The sequence below is a fragment of the Ranitomeya variabilis genome, chromosome 8 (assembly GCF_051348905.1).
Source record: "Ranitomeya variabilis isolate aRanVar5 chromosome 8, aRanVar5.hap1, whole genome shotgun sequence".
Classification (NCBI taxonomy): Eukaryota; Metazoa; Chordata; class Amphibia; order Anura; family Dendrobatidae; genus Ranitomeya; species Ranitomeya variabilis.
The window spans coordinates 33927848-33946584 of NC_135239.1; the positions used below are offsets into that span (position 1 = coordinate 33927848).

At 45.5% G+C, this 18737-nt stretch overlaps 1 protein-coding gene across 1 annotated transcript in view; it reads left to right on the plus strand.

Moving 5' to 3' along the window:
• RNF11 (ring finger protein 11) overlaps window positions 1–18001 on the plus strand; it is a 32567-nt gene extending 14566 nt beyond the window's left edge. The window contains exons 2-3 of the mRNA XM_077277542.1: window positions 14737–14906; window positions 16548–18001. Coding sequence (XP_077133657.1) covers window positions 14737–14906; window positions 16548–16719 — 342 coding nt within the window. The 3' untranslated portion in view covers window positions 16720–18001. The remainder of the gene's footprint in view (window positions 1–14736; window positions 14907–16547) is intronic.
• The last annotated feature ends 736 nt before the right edge of the window (window positions 18002–18737 follow it).

The following is an 18737-nucleotide window of genomic DNA, read 5'->3' on the forward strand; positions in this document are numbered from 1 at the left end:
TGGCCGTGATCGTTGGTAAGTCGTTGTGTGGTCGCTGGAGAGCTGTCACACAGACCGCTCTCCAGCGACCAACGATGCCGAAGGCCCCGGGTAACCAGGGTAAACATCGGGTTACTAAGCGCAGGGCCGCGCTTAGTAACCCGATGTTTACCGTGGTTACCAGCGTAAAAGTTAAAAAAAAACGTACATACTCACATTCCGGTGTCCTTCAGGTCCCTTGCCGTCTGCTTCCCGCACTGACTGAGTGCCGCCGTGAAGTGAAAGCAGAGCACAGCGGTGACGTCACTGCTGTGCTGTGCCACTGCCTTACGGCCGGCAGTCAGTCAGTGCGGGAAGCAGACGGCGAGGGACCTGAAGGACACCGGAATGTAAGTATGTACGGTTTGTTTGTTTTTTACTTTTACGCTGGTAACCACGGTAAACATCGGGTTACTAAGCGCGGCCCTGCGCTTAGTAACCCGATGTTTACCCTGGTTACAAGCGAACGCATCGTTGGGATCGCTGTCACACACAACGATCCAGCGATGACGGCGGGAGATCCAGCGACGAAATAAAGTTCCAAACGATCTGCTACGACGTACGATTCTCAGCAGGGTCCCTGATCGCTGCTGCGTGTCAGACACAGCGATATCATATGGATATCGCTGGAACGTCACAGATCGTACGGTCGTAGCGATCAAAGTGCCACTGTGTGACAGTACCCTTACATTGCTTTGTTTGTCCTAGCCTGGAAAACCACTTTAAGGTCAATCAATGATCGTGAGAACCTGGACACTACTTTTGTCAAAAGAGGACCCAGAAGTGATCCGATGAAATGGGGTGTTACTTTACGCCCCTTCTGGTCATTCATTGATAATATCAGGCAGTGTGATCTCCATAACACGAGTCCCTCTTTACACTCCGAATAGTGTTACACCGTAGCCCATATGCACAGGGTTTGGCTTTCTACACCCTCACCCTCTGTGATCGCACACTGCCTGTGTCATAATAGATACAGATACTAAAATGTTGCTGATGAGCCAGAAGTATTGGCTAATGGAAGAACCAGTTGTGCCGGTATTTGGGGCCACAGGGAGCTTTTGGGTTAATTATAGTCCTATTTCATGTCAAGTAGTGGGACTTCGTAAGAAGGAGCTTTGTATACAGGGGAATTTACCATTTATGAGATTTTGGGACAGGACTCTGATCTAGATCTTCCCTTTCTGTACAGTATTTCTAGACTACAAAAGCGGAGAGCGTCCGGATCACAGGTGGCGATACTGCGGGGTGGCGTGCGGCTGACGATAAGCCCATGAATTATGTCACCCATTGTTACCACTTCCTGTTTTCAAGATGTTGACTGCGGACTTTGCTTTTGTGCCTTTTTTTTTTTTTTTTTTAAACCTCCAGAGTCTTATTTTTCTATTTTTAAACATATATACCATATTTTTTTTCTTTCCAGCTAATGTAGTATACATTACAATCTAATATGACAGCCTTACTGGAAGTAACAAAGAAATGTATGCGTATTATACAGTGCTTTATAGCTTGGATCTGTGGGTGTAATAGTGGAGGTTGTTTGCCTGTGCCGCCCCCTGCCTTTTTTTTCTACATCAGGGTCTGTTCCCTGAGCTTTTTTCCCTGAAGCCACACCTATTAACCTGTATCGCGCCATATGACTTGAATGTACGGCATGGTACTAGCTTTAAACTCGCCTTATCGAAAATATCATCTATTCATGTCTAAATGGAGCTGTGGCTGGATATGTACACTACCCTACCACTCAGCTCACATTTTTGGGGGAGATCTATGTCCGGCCCATAGATCTTAACCGCTCATTTGCATATTAAGAAAAACATGAATTTCTCTGAGATAAGACATCAGATGGCAGATCTCAAGGTATCATTTTCTATAACTTTCTGTGTCCTGTGCACTCATATAGACTACTTAGGAGGGTGGATCCTACTGTCAGATTCCCTTTAATATGTGCTAAGTAGCGAATAGAGGTAGCGGCAACATTGGTACTTCTACAGGACCTGACGATCACAAGATTTCTGGATGCGAAAAAGTAAATGTGTACAAATATAAATGAAAACAATAAGAAAAAAAATAAATACAATCTCCTGTGCAGACATACAACTACTTCCATATGTAGAAAAAATAAGTTACCTTAAAGTATAAAGAACTTTTTTTTAAATTATTTCTACACTTTCCTTAATATTTATCCTTTAGGGTATGGGCACACAATTAAGTATTTGGTGCAGAGATTTCTGCACCTCTTGGCAGTAAAGACGCAACAGCGAACGCGCCCGATTTTGCTGCTGTTTTTCCCTTGCATTTTTGGTGCAGATTTTTCCCCACTCATTAGTATGGGTTCAATCTGCAGCAAAAACACTGATCTGCTCCAAATCTGCAAGTCACAAATAAGCAACGTGTGCATGAGATTTAAGGGTTTTCATTCACTTTGCTGGCATCCGGAAACTCTTCAGGTGTTGTGACGAATCTGCACTGAGAAAACAGGAGCAATGATTCACATCTAGTAAAAGGATATTAGACATGCAACGTTGTCTTCCAATTTCATCCGTAGTTTTGCTTATTCTTTTGGACTAGTGGAGGTGTAGTAAGGGGGCTATATATCAGCTACCGTATATATTATTCAAGGACATGTGTAATGGCAGACGAGTTTACATGTACACATACAGGTTGTTTGCCTACAACACGAGAGAGGCTTAATCAGACGAGAACCACCATCCCGACAAAAAGCAGAAATATCTAGTTTGCTGGCTGAGGATGCTTTCTATACGTTCAGTAGGAAGCAACTCCAGATCTACTCACTTGGTGACTGCTCAAATAAAAATTCTATGATTAAAAATCTTATTGCAAATGGTCCCTTTTAAATATGCACAAAACTTATAGATAAATGTCATATACCCATCAAAACGGTTTGTATCAGCTGCTGCGCTTCCAAGTAAAAGTGAGTTCTATTTTAGGAAAACTACTTCTCTTGAAGGAAATGACTCCAATACCCTTTGTACTGTTGAAATGCTATTTTTCACCAGTTTCGGGTAAAACACCCGAGGTGTTTTCCATACCAAGCTTTTCTTTTTCGTCTTTTTTTATTTTATTTTATTTTAAAAAGCAAGAAAAATGTACGGTAATTGAAATGTGTTATGGCGTATCAACACTAAAATGTTTTCAAAGTGGGTAGGAAACGTGCCTTAAAGAGGAGCTTCGCAAGATTTAAGCAATCGCTGTACTTTCAGACAACGTGATCTAATATAATAATGTGATAGACCATCGGCAAATCACTATTTCAAAATTGTGGTCTTGCCCTCTGAACAATTACGGTACTTCGATACCTTGGCCACTAGGTGTCTTGCTTTTGTGCAACTTCTGCCTGTTGTAAAGCGTAATCAGTCACTAGCAGCAAAAAAGCCGAGAAAGATTACAGGAAGAGGGAGGTTTTGCCCCTTAAAAACTTGTAATAAGTCAGTACTTTAGATCAGTTTGGGTCTTGGTGCTGAGACTCCCAACAAAGGTTTGAAGGGGTTGTTGGGGACTTTAACATTGATGGCCTGTTTTTAGGATTAATAAAATAAACTAAAAAAATAAATAAACTAAAAAAAAAGTTGCACTCTGTAGTGCTAAAGCATATCCATGTGAAATATCAATAGCAATACTGCTTCTGCATACTAGGGAAAAAATGAGACGCTTAGCATGTGATTTGGCCAATTCCTGCATGCCCATCAACCAATGACACTGTGGTCTCAAAACAGATGGGTCCTAACGTGTCTAATGTGAATACCTCTCTAAGGCTATGTGCACACGTTCAGGATTTTTAGTGTTTTTTTCTTCCGTTTTCCGCCTAAAAAAAACCCGTTTACATAAGCATCCCATCATTTTTAATGCATTCCGCATTTTTTGTGCACATGTTGCGTTTTTTTCCGCAGCGGAATCGCATTCTGGAAAAAAACGCAGCATGTTCATTCTTTGTGCAGAATCGCAGGGATTCCGCACACATAGGAATGCATCGATCCGCTTACTTTCCGCATGGGGCTATGCCCACCAAGCGGGAAGTAAGCGGATCATGTGCGGTTGGTACACAGGGTGGAGGAGAGGAGACTCCTCCAGGCCCTGGGAACCATATACCTGTTAAAAAAAAAAAAATTAAAATTAAAATAAAAAATCGTGATATTCTTACCTTTTGGCGGCCCCCGCAGCCTTCCCGCTCCTCGCGATGCCTTGCGACAATGACCTGTGATGACCTAGCGGTCTCGCGTGATGCTACGTCATCTGGGGTCATTGCCGCAAGGCATTACTGGGGACGGGAGCTGCCGGGAGCATCGTGAGGAGCCATCAGAAGGTGAGAATATCACAATTTTTTTTGTTATTATTATTATTATTTTTAACATTAGATCTTTTACTATTGATGCTGCATAGGCAGCATCAATAGTAAAAAGTTGGTCACACTTGTCAAACACTATGCTTGACAAGTGTGACCAACCTGTCGATCAGTTTTCCAAGCGATGCTACAGATCGCTTGGAAAACGCTAGCATTCTGCAAGTTGCAGAATTGACGCGGAAATGTCCGCTGCAATTCTGCAACGTGTGCACATAGCCTAAGACTTTAGTCTGAATTCCTGGGAAAATGTGAATACCTTTCATCCAAGTCTGATTTTATGGGTAGGTAGGACCTTGCTGCAATTAAAATCCACCACATGCTGAAGGGCGGAGTGCTCAATGTCAAAGTCCTCAATGTCTGTTCATTGTAGGTGCGACACCCAGCACTCCAGACGATCTGCTGTTCCCAGAGGGGGTCGGAAATGTTCAGTTGTGGAGCTGCACTGCTCCATTGACTCTATAGTGGCCAATTACTGCATATCTGCCACCTATTCAGTTTAGTAGGGGGCAGCTATGCAGTACCCGGCAGCGGCACTTTTCCTTTGACGATGCTGTGCAGCTCCACAACTTTGCAGTTTTGGCTGGGAACAGCTGATTGATGGGGGTGTCGATTGTTGCACCACCAGCGGTCAGGCACTGATGACTTATCCTAAGGATAGGCCATCAATGTTAAAGTCTCGGACAACCCCTTTAAAACACATGGGCCAAAGCTGCGCACCTTTCTGTTCTCTGGAAGCGAGCAGAATACTAGTTCATTGGCACTGCTCGGGTACCCCAGAGAGACAATCACTTGAAGGGGCACACGTCTTAGCTAAAATAAAGGGGCAGTAGCTCTCTCTCATCCAGACCCTCATTGCTTAAAAGATGTGACATGTTGTTTTTATGACGTGTTCCGGTCCCTTTAAACTGTTGGTATTCAGTAGTGGTGTGTATCTGAATTATACATCTGTAGAGACACCAGAGACCCATGACATCTCCTGCACTTTACCCTGGTGACATCAGCCGGGAGGGTACACCGCCGCGTGCAGGGTTCACGGGGACGGCTCTCTGCTCTTGTCCTACAATCCCTTCAGCTCCTACTTCTCATGTGAGCAGAGACTGCAGAGTCACCATTACATCAATCTGTTCACTGGAAACTTCTAAATCTTGGGAAACAATCAAAACCGCTTTCTGTGTGTGTTTGTTTTTTTTTTCTTTTTTTGTGTGCAAAAAAAAGTAGAATTTTTTTTTGAGAAATTATAACATGATGAAAGTTCTAACCTCATTTTATGGAGTCTACATGTATAGTGTACATGGAAGATTCTGAACCCAGAGAAAACCAAGGGGCTCTGACTTCTCAGATCTATTCCTTTGTGATATAATAGTTGAGACGTTGACCTACACCCCCAGTATAACTTCTGGTCCTGTGATGCTGAGCTCCAGCCATTCCTATCCATGGTACCCTTAGTACGAACACTGGGATGGTATTATGATCCGCTTTGTCATTTTTTCCACCATATGTAGTGGATGAGCTTTCTTAAAGGGGTTGTCTGGGACCTTAGCATTGATGGATTTTCTTTATCATAGGTGATCAGTGGGGATGCGACACCTAGCACCCCTGGCGATCCACTAGTGCTGGCGTTGATTGGGACTACTCAGTTGGGTAGCTCCATCACTGGAATAGTGGCCGTGTACTGTATATCTGCCCCCTATTCATATGACTTGGGGTGGATATGCAGCACCCAGCTGTGGCCACTATCCTATTCTGCTCAGCTCTGTCGGCGGGGGTGTCACGTGTTGCTCTCCAATGGATTAGACATTGATCCGAAGGATAGGCCATCCATGTTAGTCCTGGACAACGCCTTTTAAATAATGCCGAGCTCGTACCTAACACTATAGACTTTGCATAAAGTTGCAAACCTGCAGTGGCTGGGGAGAAGTCCAGGTATCTGCAGAGCAGCACTAACAGAAGCCTCCGTCCTATAGATGGTCGGGATAACGATCACACGAAAGGTAGATGAATCCCAGCACCGCTGCAAAAAGGAGATAACAAATAGTCAGAATTGTGTTTTTGTTCGGCTCTGATGTGCCAAGCCCATAATTGTGTTCTTGATGTCACCTTCATATTGCGCACAGCCAGAGGAAGCTGCAATTACAGAAAAGCGGATTTCACTGCTCTTTGATCCCTATTTTGTGTGGCTTTTATGCCGGCTTGTTGTATAGGACGTTACCTGGAGGACGAGGCAAGAATTCTGAGCAGACCACGGTTTGCCAGATCAGCTTTTATAAAATTAATAAAACTGATCAGAGTCTGTGGTTAGTGGATCTAATCAATAATTAGAGGATCAGGCCACAGTCTAGTGTCTCGGCTCAAATGTTGGAAGGAGAACCGAGATCTTTTCCTGTCCAATGTCTGACACTCGCCATTATCCAACTTTCCAGTCCAAAAAAATAGGCGTCATGTAAGAGGTAGTTCACAAGACTCCACATGTCAGGCCTTGCTAGTGACACATTTACACCAGGCCATGGTGCTAGACCTCTGTTTAGAAGGCATGACTCCATAACCTCGGCTTTTACAATGAGAGGAGGAATGGTTGAGGTTGGCAGTCTGGTGTGGGTGTAACTGTGGAGTACAATACACCCGGTCTGTGCTGACGTGGTGCCAGTCCGTACTCGCTAATAATAGTGCCTGTAATAGTCCTAATCTGTGTTACACCGTTGTCTGGTTTTGAAAACTATAATCCGGACTTAATACATACAAGGACTTCGCTGTTTAATTTACAGAGCGGAAAGTGACTGTAAGTCGTCTCTTAATACGAATACACAGTGTATTAATTTCACTAGGAACTGTGTAATGCTTAATTTTTCCAGTGGGGGCACTGCAGGGGAATGAAGCTGTTGCTGCTGACCACCTTCAGTCGATCACTGGTGATCTATTAGTAGATCAGCTTTTGGTTTCGGGTTCCTAAGTAATCAGGATGGAGAGACAAGTACCTCACCGATTCTGGCTACTCTCGGTGGCCAGACGTCCTTTTCATAAGCATTTCTGCTTCTATTTCAGACTATATTCCGAACAGATTTAGAGGTGTGACCTACAGACCCATTGTAATACTGACCATATACTAAAGTCAGAAATTAAAAATGTCACTTCTGAGTCATGGGTTTAATGTATCCGCCTGGAAAAACTCATTAAACATATCCATAAGCCACCCCCATTCATCTGATGGGGGCCTAGGATGCTCCATGGCTTAGTCCCCTGCCACTTTCTGTTCCAGGATCCAGTAAAGATGAGACAAATAGTCTCTTGACAAGTGCATTTTGTGCCCCTTTAGAGTCACCAGTGTGGCCAGTAATTGGCTGCAGTGGTCTGATGGTTTTTCACAAAGTCCCTGGAAAAAGGCGCAGTAACGAGCATGTACGACCACCATCGCATCAAGTCTATAGGAGTAGTGGTCGCACATGCTCCCAACTGCCCCCTTCACACAGTGCTTATTTTCAGGCTATCATCTCTTCTGTGGGTAGATAATAATAATTGTTGATTGTGATGCAGCCATTTAAAACCTTTTGCTACAGGACTTGGAATAATTTCCACTTTAGAACTGTGCTAGTTTACGGCCCCGTAGATGCCGATCTCCGTCCATTCCCTCCGACTGCTGCATGGGACTTATTTTGGGCAGCCTCGTGTAGTTTATCTCCGCCGCCGCAGCATCTTTTACTTAAGCTTTGGGATTTTTAACAAGTTGTTTCCTACAACGGAACTAGGTTTTATGTTTTTTTTTTTTTTTTCCCAATCGCTCTGAGCTCTGTAATCTTTCTCTAATCTTTATCCCCCGGATTACCACCGAGAGCCGCCATCCAACACTGATTGACCTCTTTTTCTGTATGTATCGCATATTCCGCCTCTCTGGCCCTGGATCTTTGTAATCTGTAAAACCTAGTCATAGTTTGGACAGTCGGGCTTCAAATTCACAGCTTGTTGAGGGCGTTCAACGCTTTGTCATTATACTGTAGTAGGACAGACACATAATCAGTATTTGTACCAACGTAAATGACTTCTGAGCCTTCAAACAAAGGGAAAAAAAGCATCTCATCGATCCTTGTCTGTTTGCTCAGTGGTTACAGATCAGTTGCCGCTTTTTTAATTCCTGCTCCGCACACAGAAGCAAAGTTTGATATAGATCTCTTTTTCTTGATGGAAGGCCTGGACATTTTTCAGGACCAAAACTCGTAGCAATCGGCAGCTTTCCAATTAAAGGGTTCGCCGTTGATGTGACAAACGGCATCAGAAGGCCATATGTAATATTCACCAATAATCGTGTGTACGGTCAGACTGGTCCCATTGCATTCACAGCACATGCGTTTTTATTATTGTGGCTTATTCACATTGCAGTACGTCGCTGGATTTCTCTTTTTGCTACCGTGGACTCCCATCTATGGAATAATGTTGACTGCTTATCTATTCCAAACAGGTACAGGAACGTATACTAGTCATATGGGGGTTAAAAGAACACTGCCTTAGTATTCAGGGTCTCCCTATGGATACTTCTGGCACATCTGCAAAACGGACTGTGCAATTTTACTGTTAATTCACAGTTATGGGAGCTTACAGATAACTCTTTTGCTTAGCTTGCAGGGGAGCATACATTTTTTTTTTTTTTGTCTTGCCTAGACCCTTCAATTGCTTCCAAACATGCCCATAGACTAAAAACGTCAAGAAAGTTTGCATTCTAATTAGTGCTGAGCGAGCGTGCTGGAATAAGGTGTTATCTGAGCATGCTCGGGGCTATCCAAGTGTCTCCGGTATGCTGCTCAAACAATATGTTCCGAGTCCCCGCGGCTTCATTTCTCACAACTGTTCGAAAGCTGCAACACAATCACTGCATGCGTTGCAGTGTCGAACAGCCACGAGACATGCAGCGCAGCCGCAGGGACTCAGAACATCTTTTTTGAGCATACCGAAGACACTTGGATAGCCCCGAGCATGCTCGCTCAAAACTAATTGTAATCTGAAATGATGTTCCAAAAAACATCACTGCACAATATAACAGCTACACAAGATCATGCGTGTGTGGGCAGCTGGCTGTCACGAGGCGCAGCTGGACATTCCATAGAGAAGGTAGAGAGGGTTTATTACCGCCTCTGCCTTCCTTATCGCTGGATACACAGCACAGTGTGTAGAGTATTAGGAAGCACTTACATTTCATCCTCTGGACCCAGTGGTTGTGACCGCAGGGTGTATGGAGGGAGCAGGAGCTTCTCGGAGACTGTCAATTCTACTATGCAGACAGGAGCCTGAGTTTCCTCTGTAACTGAGGCTAATCTACCAGCCCCAGTTACTGGGAATATCGAGTAAAAAATACTGTAAATATTGAACTGTAGTCTGAAAAATGTTTCTTATTCCCTTAGAGGTTTGGTGGGGGGTATATTGGGGAACAATGTGTGAAATCAATAGCAGAAGAGTGCTGCCATTCCAAATCTTTTTACAAGCTTTGTCCTGGTTGGGGGAAAAAACTGCCCAATATGTAAAAATTTTGGAATGGGGAACAAATATTAGAATGCATATCAGTTCATGAGTCTAACATACAAATCGGGTGAAAAGTATCACAGATAAAAAGGGTGCAAACGTTATTTGAATGAGAGAAAAATGTATAACTTTTTTTTTTTTTAAACTGCATTTATGAGAAACCTGAAAAATGTGTTTAATCACGAAGGGGAGAAGTGGAATGACCTGGTCTGGAACTGGTTAAACGTCTTGACTCCGGCTCTGTTGCAAGACTACAACCCCCAGCATGTTTTGTTTGACAGATCTAGAATATTCTAACTCGAGAAAAGGTTGAACATTTTTTTTTTCCATTAAACCGGTTTTTCACTAGAAGCTCTTCCAACTTCTGCAGAATTCAACTAATGCATTCCTGCAGGTCGTCGTCATCTTCTAAGGGTGCACCACGTCTGAGGCCTGATGGGATCTTTTGGGTTTAGACTCAGACTACTCAGACTACATGGTGACCCTCATCACACCACAACGTGAGACAGAACATTGAATATCTATCGTCTCGTTCCGACCCGTGGCCATCACAAAATCCAACCATGATAGTTTGCTCCATAGACTTCAGTGTAAGTTTGCGGTTTACTTGCTGTAGTTTTCTCATTGTTATCCGGGCCGGCCAGACTCCATCGAGCCTCCGCACAGTTTATAAGTAGCACTTATTGTGGGTCAGGGTGGAGTGCGATGGTTTCTGGTCGGCTGTAAACACTACCTCCGAGCTCTTTTTGTTTATTTGCGTTTTTTTCCCGGTTACGTAACCCGGCACTTCAGCTTCTAGTTGGCAGAAGTCAATGCACAGTGGAATAGTCTTTTTTTTTTTTTCTGAACCGTTTTAATGGATATTAATGTGATCTCTTCCTCGTTTTATGACTGCGCAGAGAGCTCTAGGCGTATTATACAAGACACAATCCCACAATTAACATCTTCCCAGATTATAGAATCTTGCCCTTTATTTACCAGCCGAACATTTATGGCCCACCATAAGGATAGGTTTCGGGAAGCTTTCTGTGACAATGCATTTTTTTTGTAAAGAGTAGATTAAGTGGCACTACAGAGAGTTTGTTCCTTCTGGAGGGGAGCTAATTTGCATATTTTGTCCTACGGTGCATTGCGTGCAAGACACTCAACACCAGTGGTATCTCTTCCAAGAAGAACCAGTACCTTCAGAGAGATACATGCCAACGGACTGTTTTCCATGACTGTGCCGAATCAATTTTTCACCCATTTATAGTCTGTGTTCATTCTTACTATTCACGTATCATGTTTTATTTTTCTCTACTGCAAAAAAAAATAAAATCTGCCCACTCAGAAATTGCTTAGAAATGTCCGATTTCGATCCGAGGGCTGGAACAAAACTGGCAATGCAAGTCCATTGGTCTACAAAAAAAGCCTCCAATGACATCAGGGTGAGGGCTTATTTTCAGACTGTCTGAAAGGAGACTGGAGCTTTTTTTTGTTTGTTTTTCGTTTTTTCCCCTTACTCCACTCACGGTAAAAACTGATGTCTCTTGGACCAAACTCAGATCAAAATAATCTTTCTATTTTTTACATACTAGAGAAAATGACTTCTTAATGAGGCCTTAATAGCACTCAGCCGGGCCGCAGCACTCAGCCGGGCCGCAGCACTCAGCCGGGCCGCAGCACTCAGCCGGGCCGCAGCACTCAGCCGGGCCGCAGCACTCAGCCGGGCCGCAGCACTCAGCCGGGCCGCAGCACTCAGCCGGGCCGCAGCACTCAGCCGGGCCGCAGCACTCAGCCGGGCCGCAGCACTCAGCCGGGCCGCAGCACTCAGCCGGGCCGCAGCACTCAGCCGGGCCGCAGCACTCAGCCGGGCCGCAGCACTCAGCCGGGCCGCAGCACTCAGCCGGGCCGCAGCACTCAGCCGGGCCGCAGCACTCAGCCGGGCCGCAGCACTCAGCCGGGCCGCAGCACTCAGCCGGGCCGCAGCACTCAGCCGGGCCGCAGCACTCAGCCGGGCCGCAGCACTCAGCCGGGCCGCAGCACTCAGCCGGGCCGCAGCACTCAGCCGGGCCGCAGCACTCAGCCGGGCCGCAGCACTCAGCCGGGCCGCAGCACTCAGCCGGGCCGCAGCACTCAGCCGGGCCGCAGCACTCAGCCGGGCCGCAGCACTCAGCCGGGCCGCAGCACTCAGCCGGGCCGCAGCACTCAGCCATTGGTGCTTTATGTATGAAGCATTTTTTCCTCTTCAGTTGATTCAGAAGTCAAAATTGGAGCAGTTTTTCAAGAAGAAACTCCCCAAGAATTGACTTTACTTCTCTTCCCACGTGGAAAAATAAGCCCCTTGTGCCTTATGAGACCGTTATCCCATTGAAATGATTACGGAGCTTATTCAAAGCGTATTTGAAGTGGATTTTGGAGCAGAATATTCTCTTAATTTGACATAAAAAACAATCTGTGTGAGAACATGACGTATGGCGAGAATCTGCAGCAGCAATCTATACTCTACGGATGTTAAAATCTGCATGGGAATTTAATTTCCATCTGTATAAAATCCCCTCCGCTTTCCTGCTCCTGTATCTCGCTGCAGATTTTTTTTTCTTTTTCTGCACTTAAAATTTGCCGCAATTCTGTCCCGTGTGGATTAACCCTTAGGCTCCTTCTCATTTTTATGTATGCAGCTGTGAACTGCGGCTCATGATACCAACGCCAGTAGAAGGGAAGTGGGGCACGTCCGGGAGGAATCCAGGATAATGGCGAGTTGTCCGAGGTGTATATTTCAGCAACATCTGGTGTGCGGACCATTACCAGCTTCTTATTGCTCGTTTCTCCTTTGGGTGGGGGGGGGGGGGTGCATGTACATTACTTTTCTTACCAGAAGAAGAGATCCTTTCAAGTATTCTTAAGCTATTCCTAAGGGTTTGACAATTACACAACTGTTTTACAGTCAAATGAGCTTGCATTTCTTGAGAGGCTGAGTGCTGGGAGGGATATGGCGGCAGAAGCCTCTTTTATTGCACGTGTGTCAGCATTCTGGTGATTTAATGGTGTAAGACGGCAGCAACTGGCATGGCCTCCGGAGACAGCTGGCCTGGGAGGAGACGCTGCTGTCTGGCACATTACATCTTAAGCCTAGACTGCCCAGGCCGGGCAGACTCCTCCGGATAATTGGATGTGTCAGACCTCTCCATCCAACTCCAGCTGAAGACAGACCAAAACAATTGATTCCAGCAAAATAAACTAAATAGCGGCAGTGAGAGAATGCGTAACTTAATCCAATAGATTACTTAGGTCTGGCTTACCCGCCGGCTAGAGTTTTGTGAAGTGATAGCTTGTGTTCGGTGGCGAATGATGCCGTGACCCTACTTGGCATGCAAAGCTTTCCATTGTGGGCCATTAGAAAGTGCACACTCTGAGCTGGTGCGTATCGAATCGCACCCGACACTCCGTCCGCGCCTCGGGGAACAGCACAGTCTTCTACGTCTTTGCGCGGGAAGATGATTGCGCTTTGCAGCTGGCACGTATAAGCCCAGACTAAGGCTCAGCCGAGCTTTGTTCCTGGAAAAACGTGTATACCGTCCTCTATGGAAGATAACGCATTCATAGCAGAGCGCCGCTATTCTAACGGGGACTTGATACAATCCTATGGCAAATCCACTCCATGTTGTCCAAATTGATCCAAATCCGCTGACACGAGACTGTTGCCAGTCTGCGCGAGAATTAGCAGATTTGATTGGAATTTAATTTACGCTCAAAATCCACTTTCAAAATCCCAAGTCAGATTCTGAACGTGCAAATGGGGTTCACAAGCGGCAGATTTTCATTGCAGAAATTTTGCCAAGCGAAATCCACTCTCATGTATAGAAGTGATTTTTGATGCCCGGCAGCTGTGAATATGGCACAATGGGCAACTTGAACCTAGGAATAAATTGGGGTGTTCTTGTGTCAAACTCTCTGCACAAGACCATAAAAAAGAGACGCTGTCTGCTCCTTATACTAACCACTATATATGTTAATTGCCACTCAATTATTGGGTTATCACAAGGGCTGACAAAGCTTTATAGGGACAGAATGTTTTGTTAAAGGGGTGGTATTCGGTAAAATTGCAAAATGCTTGTAAAAATAGAATGGAGAGGTTTTGTTTACTGCTTGTTGCCTAGGTTACCAGCCACCGCTGCAGTGTATCATTGGTGGCCGAACTACAATGCAAGGAGTGTCACACTTAACAGATTTTTATTATAGACCAATGTGACTGATACTTCCATTTAGAAAAAGAATCAGGTCAGCAGGAAGCGGCCAAATGATGGTCGGGAGTGATGTCAGCTTTCTGTGTACACTGAATATTGACAGCTGCTGATCGGTGGAGGGCGTGGTTGGACCAGGAGGTACAAGACACTTAGTCCTCCAGTGATAATCTGCTGATAAAACACGTAGTGTATTAAAGTGAAGACGCAGCATAGTAAGGATTTCTGCCCCTAAATCATGCTGCTCTTGGATTACATGACAACCTGCTGACAGATTCATTATAAATAGAAAGATCACCCAGTGATAAGATGGCAGATTTCGTGCTGTTGGCACCCATAATGATGAATCCAAGTTAACGATTGGTTAAGATTTTTTGGCAAAAACTCCTAGGTAAACTTTGTTCTGTGGAATATGCTGGACTTTCCGATTCTGGATAATTAGTGCAGAGCAAGCTGGTTACAGCAGCCGGTGCTTTCTCAGACTGTTTTCCTTACTAAACACATAGCGAGATACCAGAATAAAAAAACAAAACCCTGTTCTCCACCCTGATAGTGTTTGGTGCTGAGTAATGTCTCCTCTATAGGTGTAATTTGCCTTTTCATTTTTTTTTTTTTTCCTTTGTCTTTTAGGAGCAGGCTCCGGTGCCCGTGTATCACCCAACGCCAAGCCAGACCCGGCTAGCTACTCAACTGACCGAAGAGGAGCAGATCAGAATAGCTCAACGAATAGGTCTCATTCAGCACCTGCCCAAAGGAGTGTACGACCCTGGCAGAGATGGATCGGAGAAGAAGATAAGAGAGTGAGTTCTCCCACACATACATGTACTGTAGAACGTGTCGGGATCTTTTACAGGCTTTATTCACACTGACATCATGGCGTCATACTGTCACGTATTCCACCAGAGCTAGGGCTTCGTTCTCGATGGACGCAGGTCCCATTGGTGGGGTCAGTATACATCTCGTGGATATGCCATAAGTGTATACAATGGAAATACCCTTCTTAAACTTTTTTTTTTTTCTCTCCAAGATCACAAGTTATCCCCTATCCATTGATATTCTCCCTTATCTATAGAATACTTGCAGATCACTGGTGGGCGACCGAGACCCCTATTAGACCCGAGCGTAGGGTTCTGTATAGCCCAGTCTTGAATACAACAGTACCTGCTCAACCTCCTCTCTTTTATTGAATATGGGACTGCCATAGAAAGCAGAGTGCAACAATTCATTATTTTCAGCAGTCCTGTAGACCATGAAAGGAGCAGAGGTCGCACCATCTTCATTTAAGATGGGAGTATAGTTCCCAACGGTCGGACACCCAGGATATATTTAGCAAGTTATTCTTTATTCTATGTATATAGGATAACTTTGGGAGGGCATCTTTAAAAAGGAAATTATTGCACTAGTGTGATCCTGGCCTCCTCAAAAAAATCCTTAAAATGAAAACTACTGGTAAATAGGTTAAATGTCTGACTTCAAGAGCACTTTCTAAAGAAATACTGGGGTTCAGTTTTAGCCTTAGTTCCTCTATAATATCTCCCCAATGTGCGCAGGGGAAATTCAGATCTTCGTAGACTGGCGTTAAGGTGGCCATACAATATTCATGGTGGCGTCCTGACTTCACCCTGGACGAGGACTTGCGGCCTTTCTTTATTAAGGACGCTCTCGCCTAAGCGTGCATATGTAATGGGAAGGTCTGGAGGTATAGCTGGCAGCTATCTCGGGGTGGGCTCAGACAGCGACATGATAAATCGCCCTATGAGGCTCCTGAATCTACAAGTCTCTGGTATCAGTAATTCCCCCAATACGTCGTAAGAACTCACATTGACAGCCCCCTGTACACATGAGCGGAGCATTAAGCTTTGACTTTTAGGGTTGATTGACATTATTGGCCGCGGGAAGCTTCATTTTTAAGACATAACTTTTATAGATGAACGTCGGCCTACAGAACCAGAGCCCCAGGCACAAAAGCGGGACGAGACTACATCGCCAGGTGTCTCCTGTGTGATGTGCACTCTTGCACCGTGTCTGCAGGGAATAGTCCTGCCGGTAAAACCTTGTTTATGCCTTTATCATTTACAAATGTAGCAGAGCCAAGTTTAACACTTTAGCAGCGATACGGAGCGGGCACAAACACCCTGTCTCAGGTGAAGGAGGCCGCCTCGCCCTCTAATTTCAAGGCTGTCCAGGAGGAGTAGGTAGTGGGACGGGATCTTCTCTACGCCAGTACTGACTAGTATATTGTTGCTCGGGGGAGGATTGTGGCAGTAAAGTGACTATACGGTAAAATAAATGCAAGGTCAGGAATGGAGGGTGTGGAGCAAGACATTGGTTCTCTCCGTATGTGTCTCGTATCGTTTGGCGCTTGCTGTTTGCATGGTCTAATAAAGGGCTCCGAATAATACCCGATCTGTAACGTGCTCTCTTTCCTCTGTCGTCCGCAGGTGCGTGATCTGTATGATGGACTTTGTGTATGGCGACCCCATACGATTCCTTCCCTGCATGCACATCTACCACATGGACTGTATAGATGACTGGCTCATGCGTTCCTTCACTTGCCCTTCCTGCATGGAGCCGGTGGATGCAGCGCTGCTCTCCTCTTACGAGACTAACTGAGCTTGTCCCCGGAGGTGGCAAAGGAGACATGGCTGCTGAGGGATCAGCCTGTTTGGGGGAGCGAGATCCACACCATAGGAGAATGTACACCGGCCCTACTACCGACATATCTGCTGGCGAAGCAGAGCATACACCGAATATCGAGAAGACTCGTCGTTTACCGCAGACTGAACCGCGAGCAGCAGATCCCATTACACAACTCGCGACCGGTTCCTCCCGTGCACAAGAAACGCCGCTCCGTCTTTTTAAGTGTTGGTGCAAGTCCTGACTAGTAAGGAAAATGCTGATCGCGATTCCCTTCCCTGCCTTCTACTTTCCACAAATCCTCGGCGCCTCCCGCCCCCTCCTGTAATGACCTGTTATGTTGTTCCAAAGTGAATTCGTGGAGGTGTGTGTCTATAAATGTAGGGGGCGAAGCTTTGCCTTGTTCTGAACACTGCGCCAAGTATCCAGCCTGGAGTGGTGCTATCGACCCAGAACTGCCGTCTTATCGTTTCCCGATGTGGACATTCACAAGAGGAGCTGCTCGTTCATCCCAGCTTCATCCAAACATCTTGCTTTACCTAGCCTATAGGGGGTGCGAAAACCCATTGTAGATGCATCCCCCCCCACACATCATACTATACCCCTCAACATATATAGTGATGGGGCCAGAGTGTGACAACAGACAAACTGCGGCCCTCGGGGTCAAGGGCGCCTCCGTGCCAAAAAAAAAATCAGTCTGGCGGACAAAACTGGCACAGAACTAGTTTTAACCCTCTGGCTCCCAGAAATGTCCTCGCCGGGCTCCTGGAGCGGAGGAGATATTTGCACCTTTTATTATATTATTATAATTATTATTATTTCTTTCCATTGGAAATGGAATTTCACGGCCTTAGGTCTCTGTAACGTGAAGTTTGATATTGCAGGACAGGCTCCTCACCCGTGCGGCTCTGCGTACCCATAGGCCGCCGGCACCAGTTTCGTGTTGCAAGGCAGAATTGTGCGGCGCTTGATCCATTAACCGAACATTGACTGATTTTTCGTCGCCTTTTCTGCTTTTATGTTTTGTCTCTATTAACCCCTTCCCCGTCAGTGAGGACCTAGCCATACGCTGGCTTGGGGCAGCCGCTGACTCTGGAGGGATTAACCTTCATTTGTGTTACATGTAATCACTACAGTATGTTTTTTGTTTTTTTGTTTTTTTTTATTTTGTCTAAAATTGGACTGTATTTTCATCGGCCTTTCACAGTGGTGTTGCTAGCTCAGCATCAGATTAAAGCTGTGTATACCGAAGGTTTAATACCCTGACTTGGCTCTGCTTCAAAATGCCTAATACCCAGCACTGAAAAGTCCCTGTTCTCAGCATTTCAGCTCTTGAAAATCTGCAACCCGCTCTGATGCGTCTGTTACAGTACAGTTCTGTCCTGTCAATAAGATGCCTTGTGTATGGCATTTTGTACAGCGAGTTCATCCCACAGTCTAGCTGCCTGGTGGGCTCCGCAGCTGTCAGAGCTACAAACTGTGGCCGGATCGCTAGTATTATATATCATCCATAGGACTGATGGTTTATTGTGCCATATAGGAAGATTAAAACCTATAAACCGCACTGGTGGAGCAGGGATCATCTTTGTCTTGTATACATGACCATCAATTGCAGCTGCTCTAGTGCACAATTTCCTAACGGGCGTAAAAAAATCCTGAAATGCTGTCAATAGCTACTTTAAAATCAGTGTTTCAAGAATTTAAAATAAACAAAAACAAAACCCTTTCCATATTTTGCTAGAAGCAGGCTCTGGGACAAGTGGGTCTACGTCTCGCTCTGGGACAAGTGGGTCTGCGTCTCGCTCTGGCACAAGTGGGTCTACGGCTCGCTCTGGGACAAATGGGTCTACGTCTCGCTCTGGGACAAGTGGGTCTACGTCTCGCTCTGGGACAAGTGGGTCTGCGTCTCGCTCTGGCACAAGTGGGTCCGCGTCTCGCTCTGGCACAAGTGGGTCTGCGTCTCGCTCTGGCACAAGTGGGTCTACGTCTCGCTC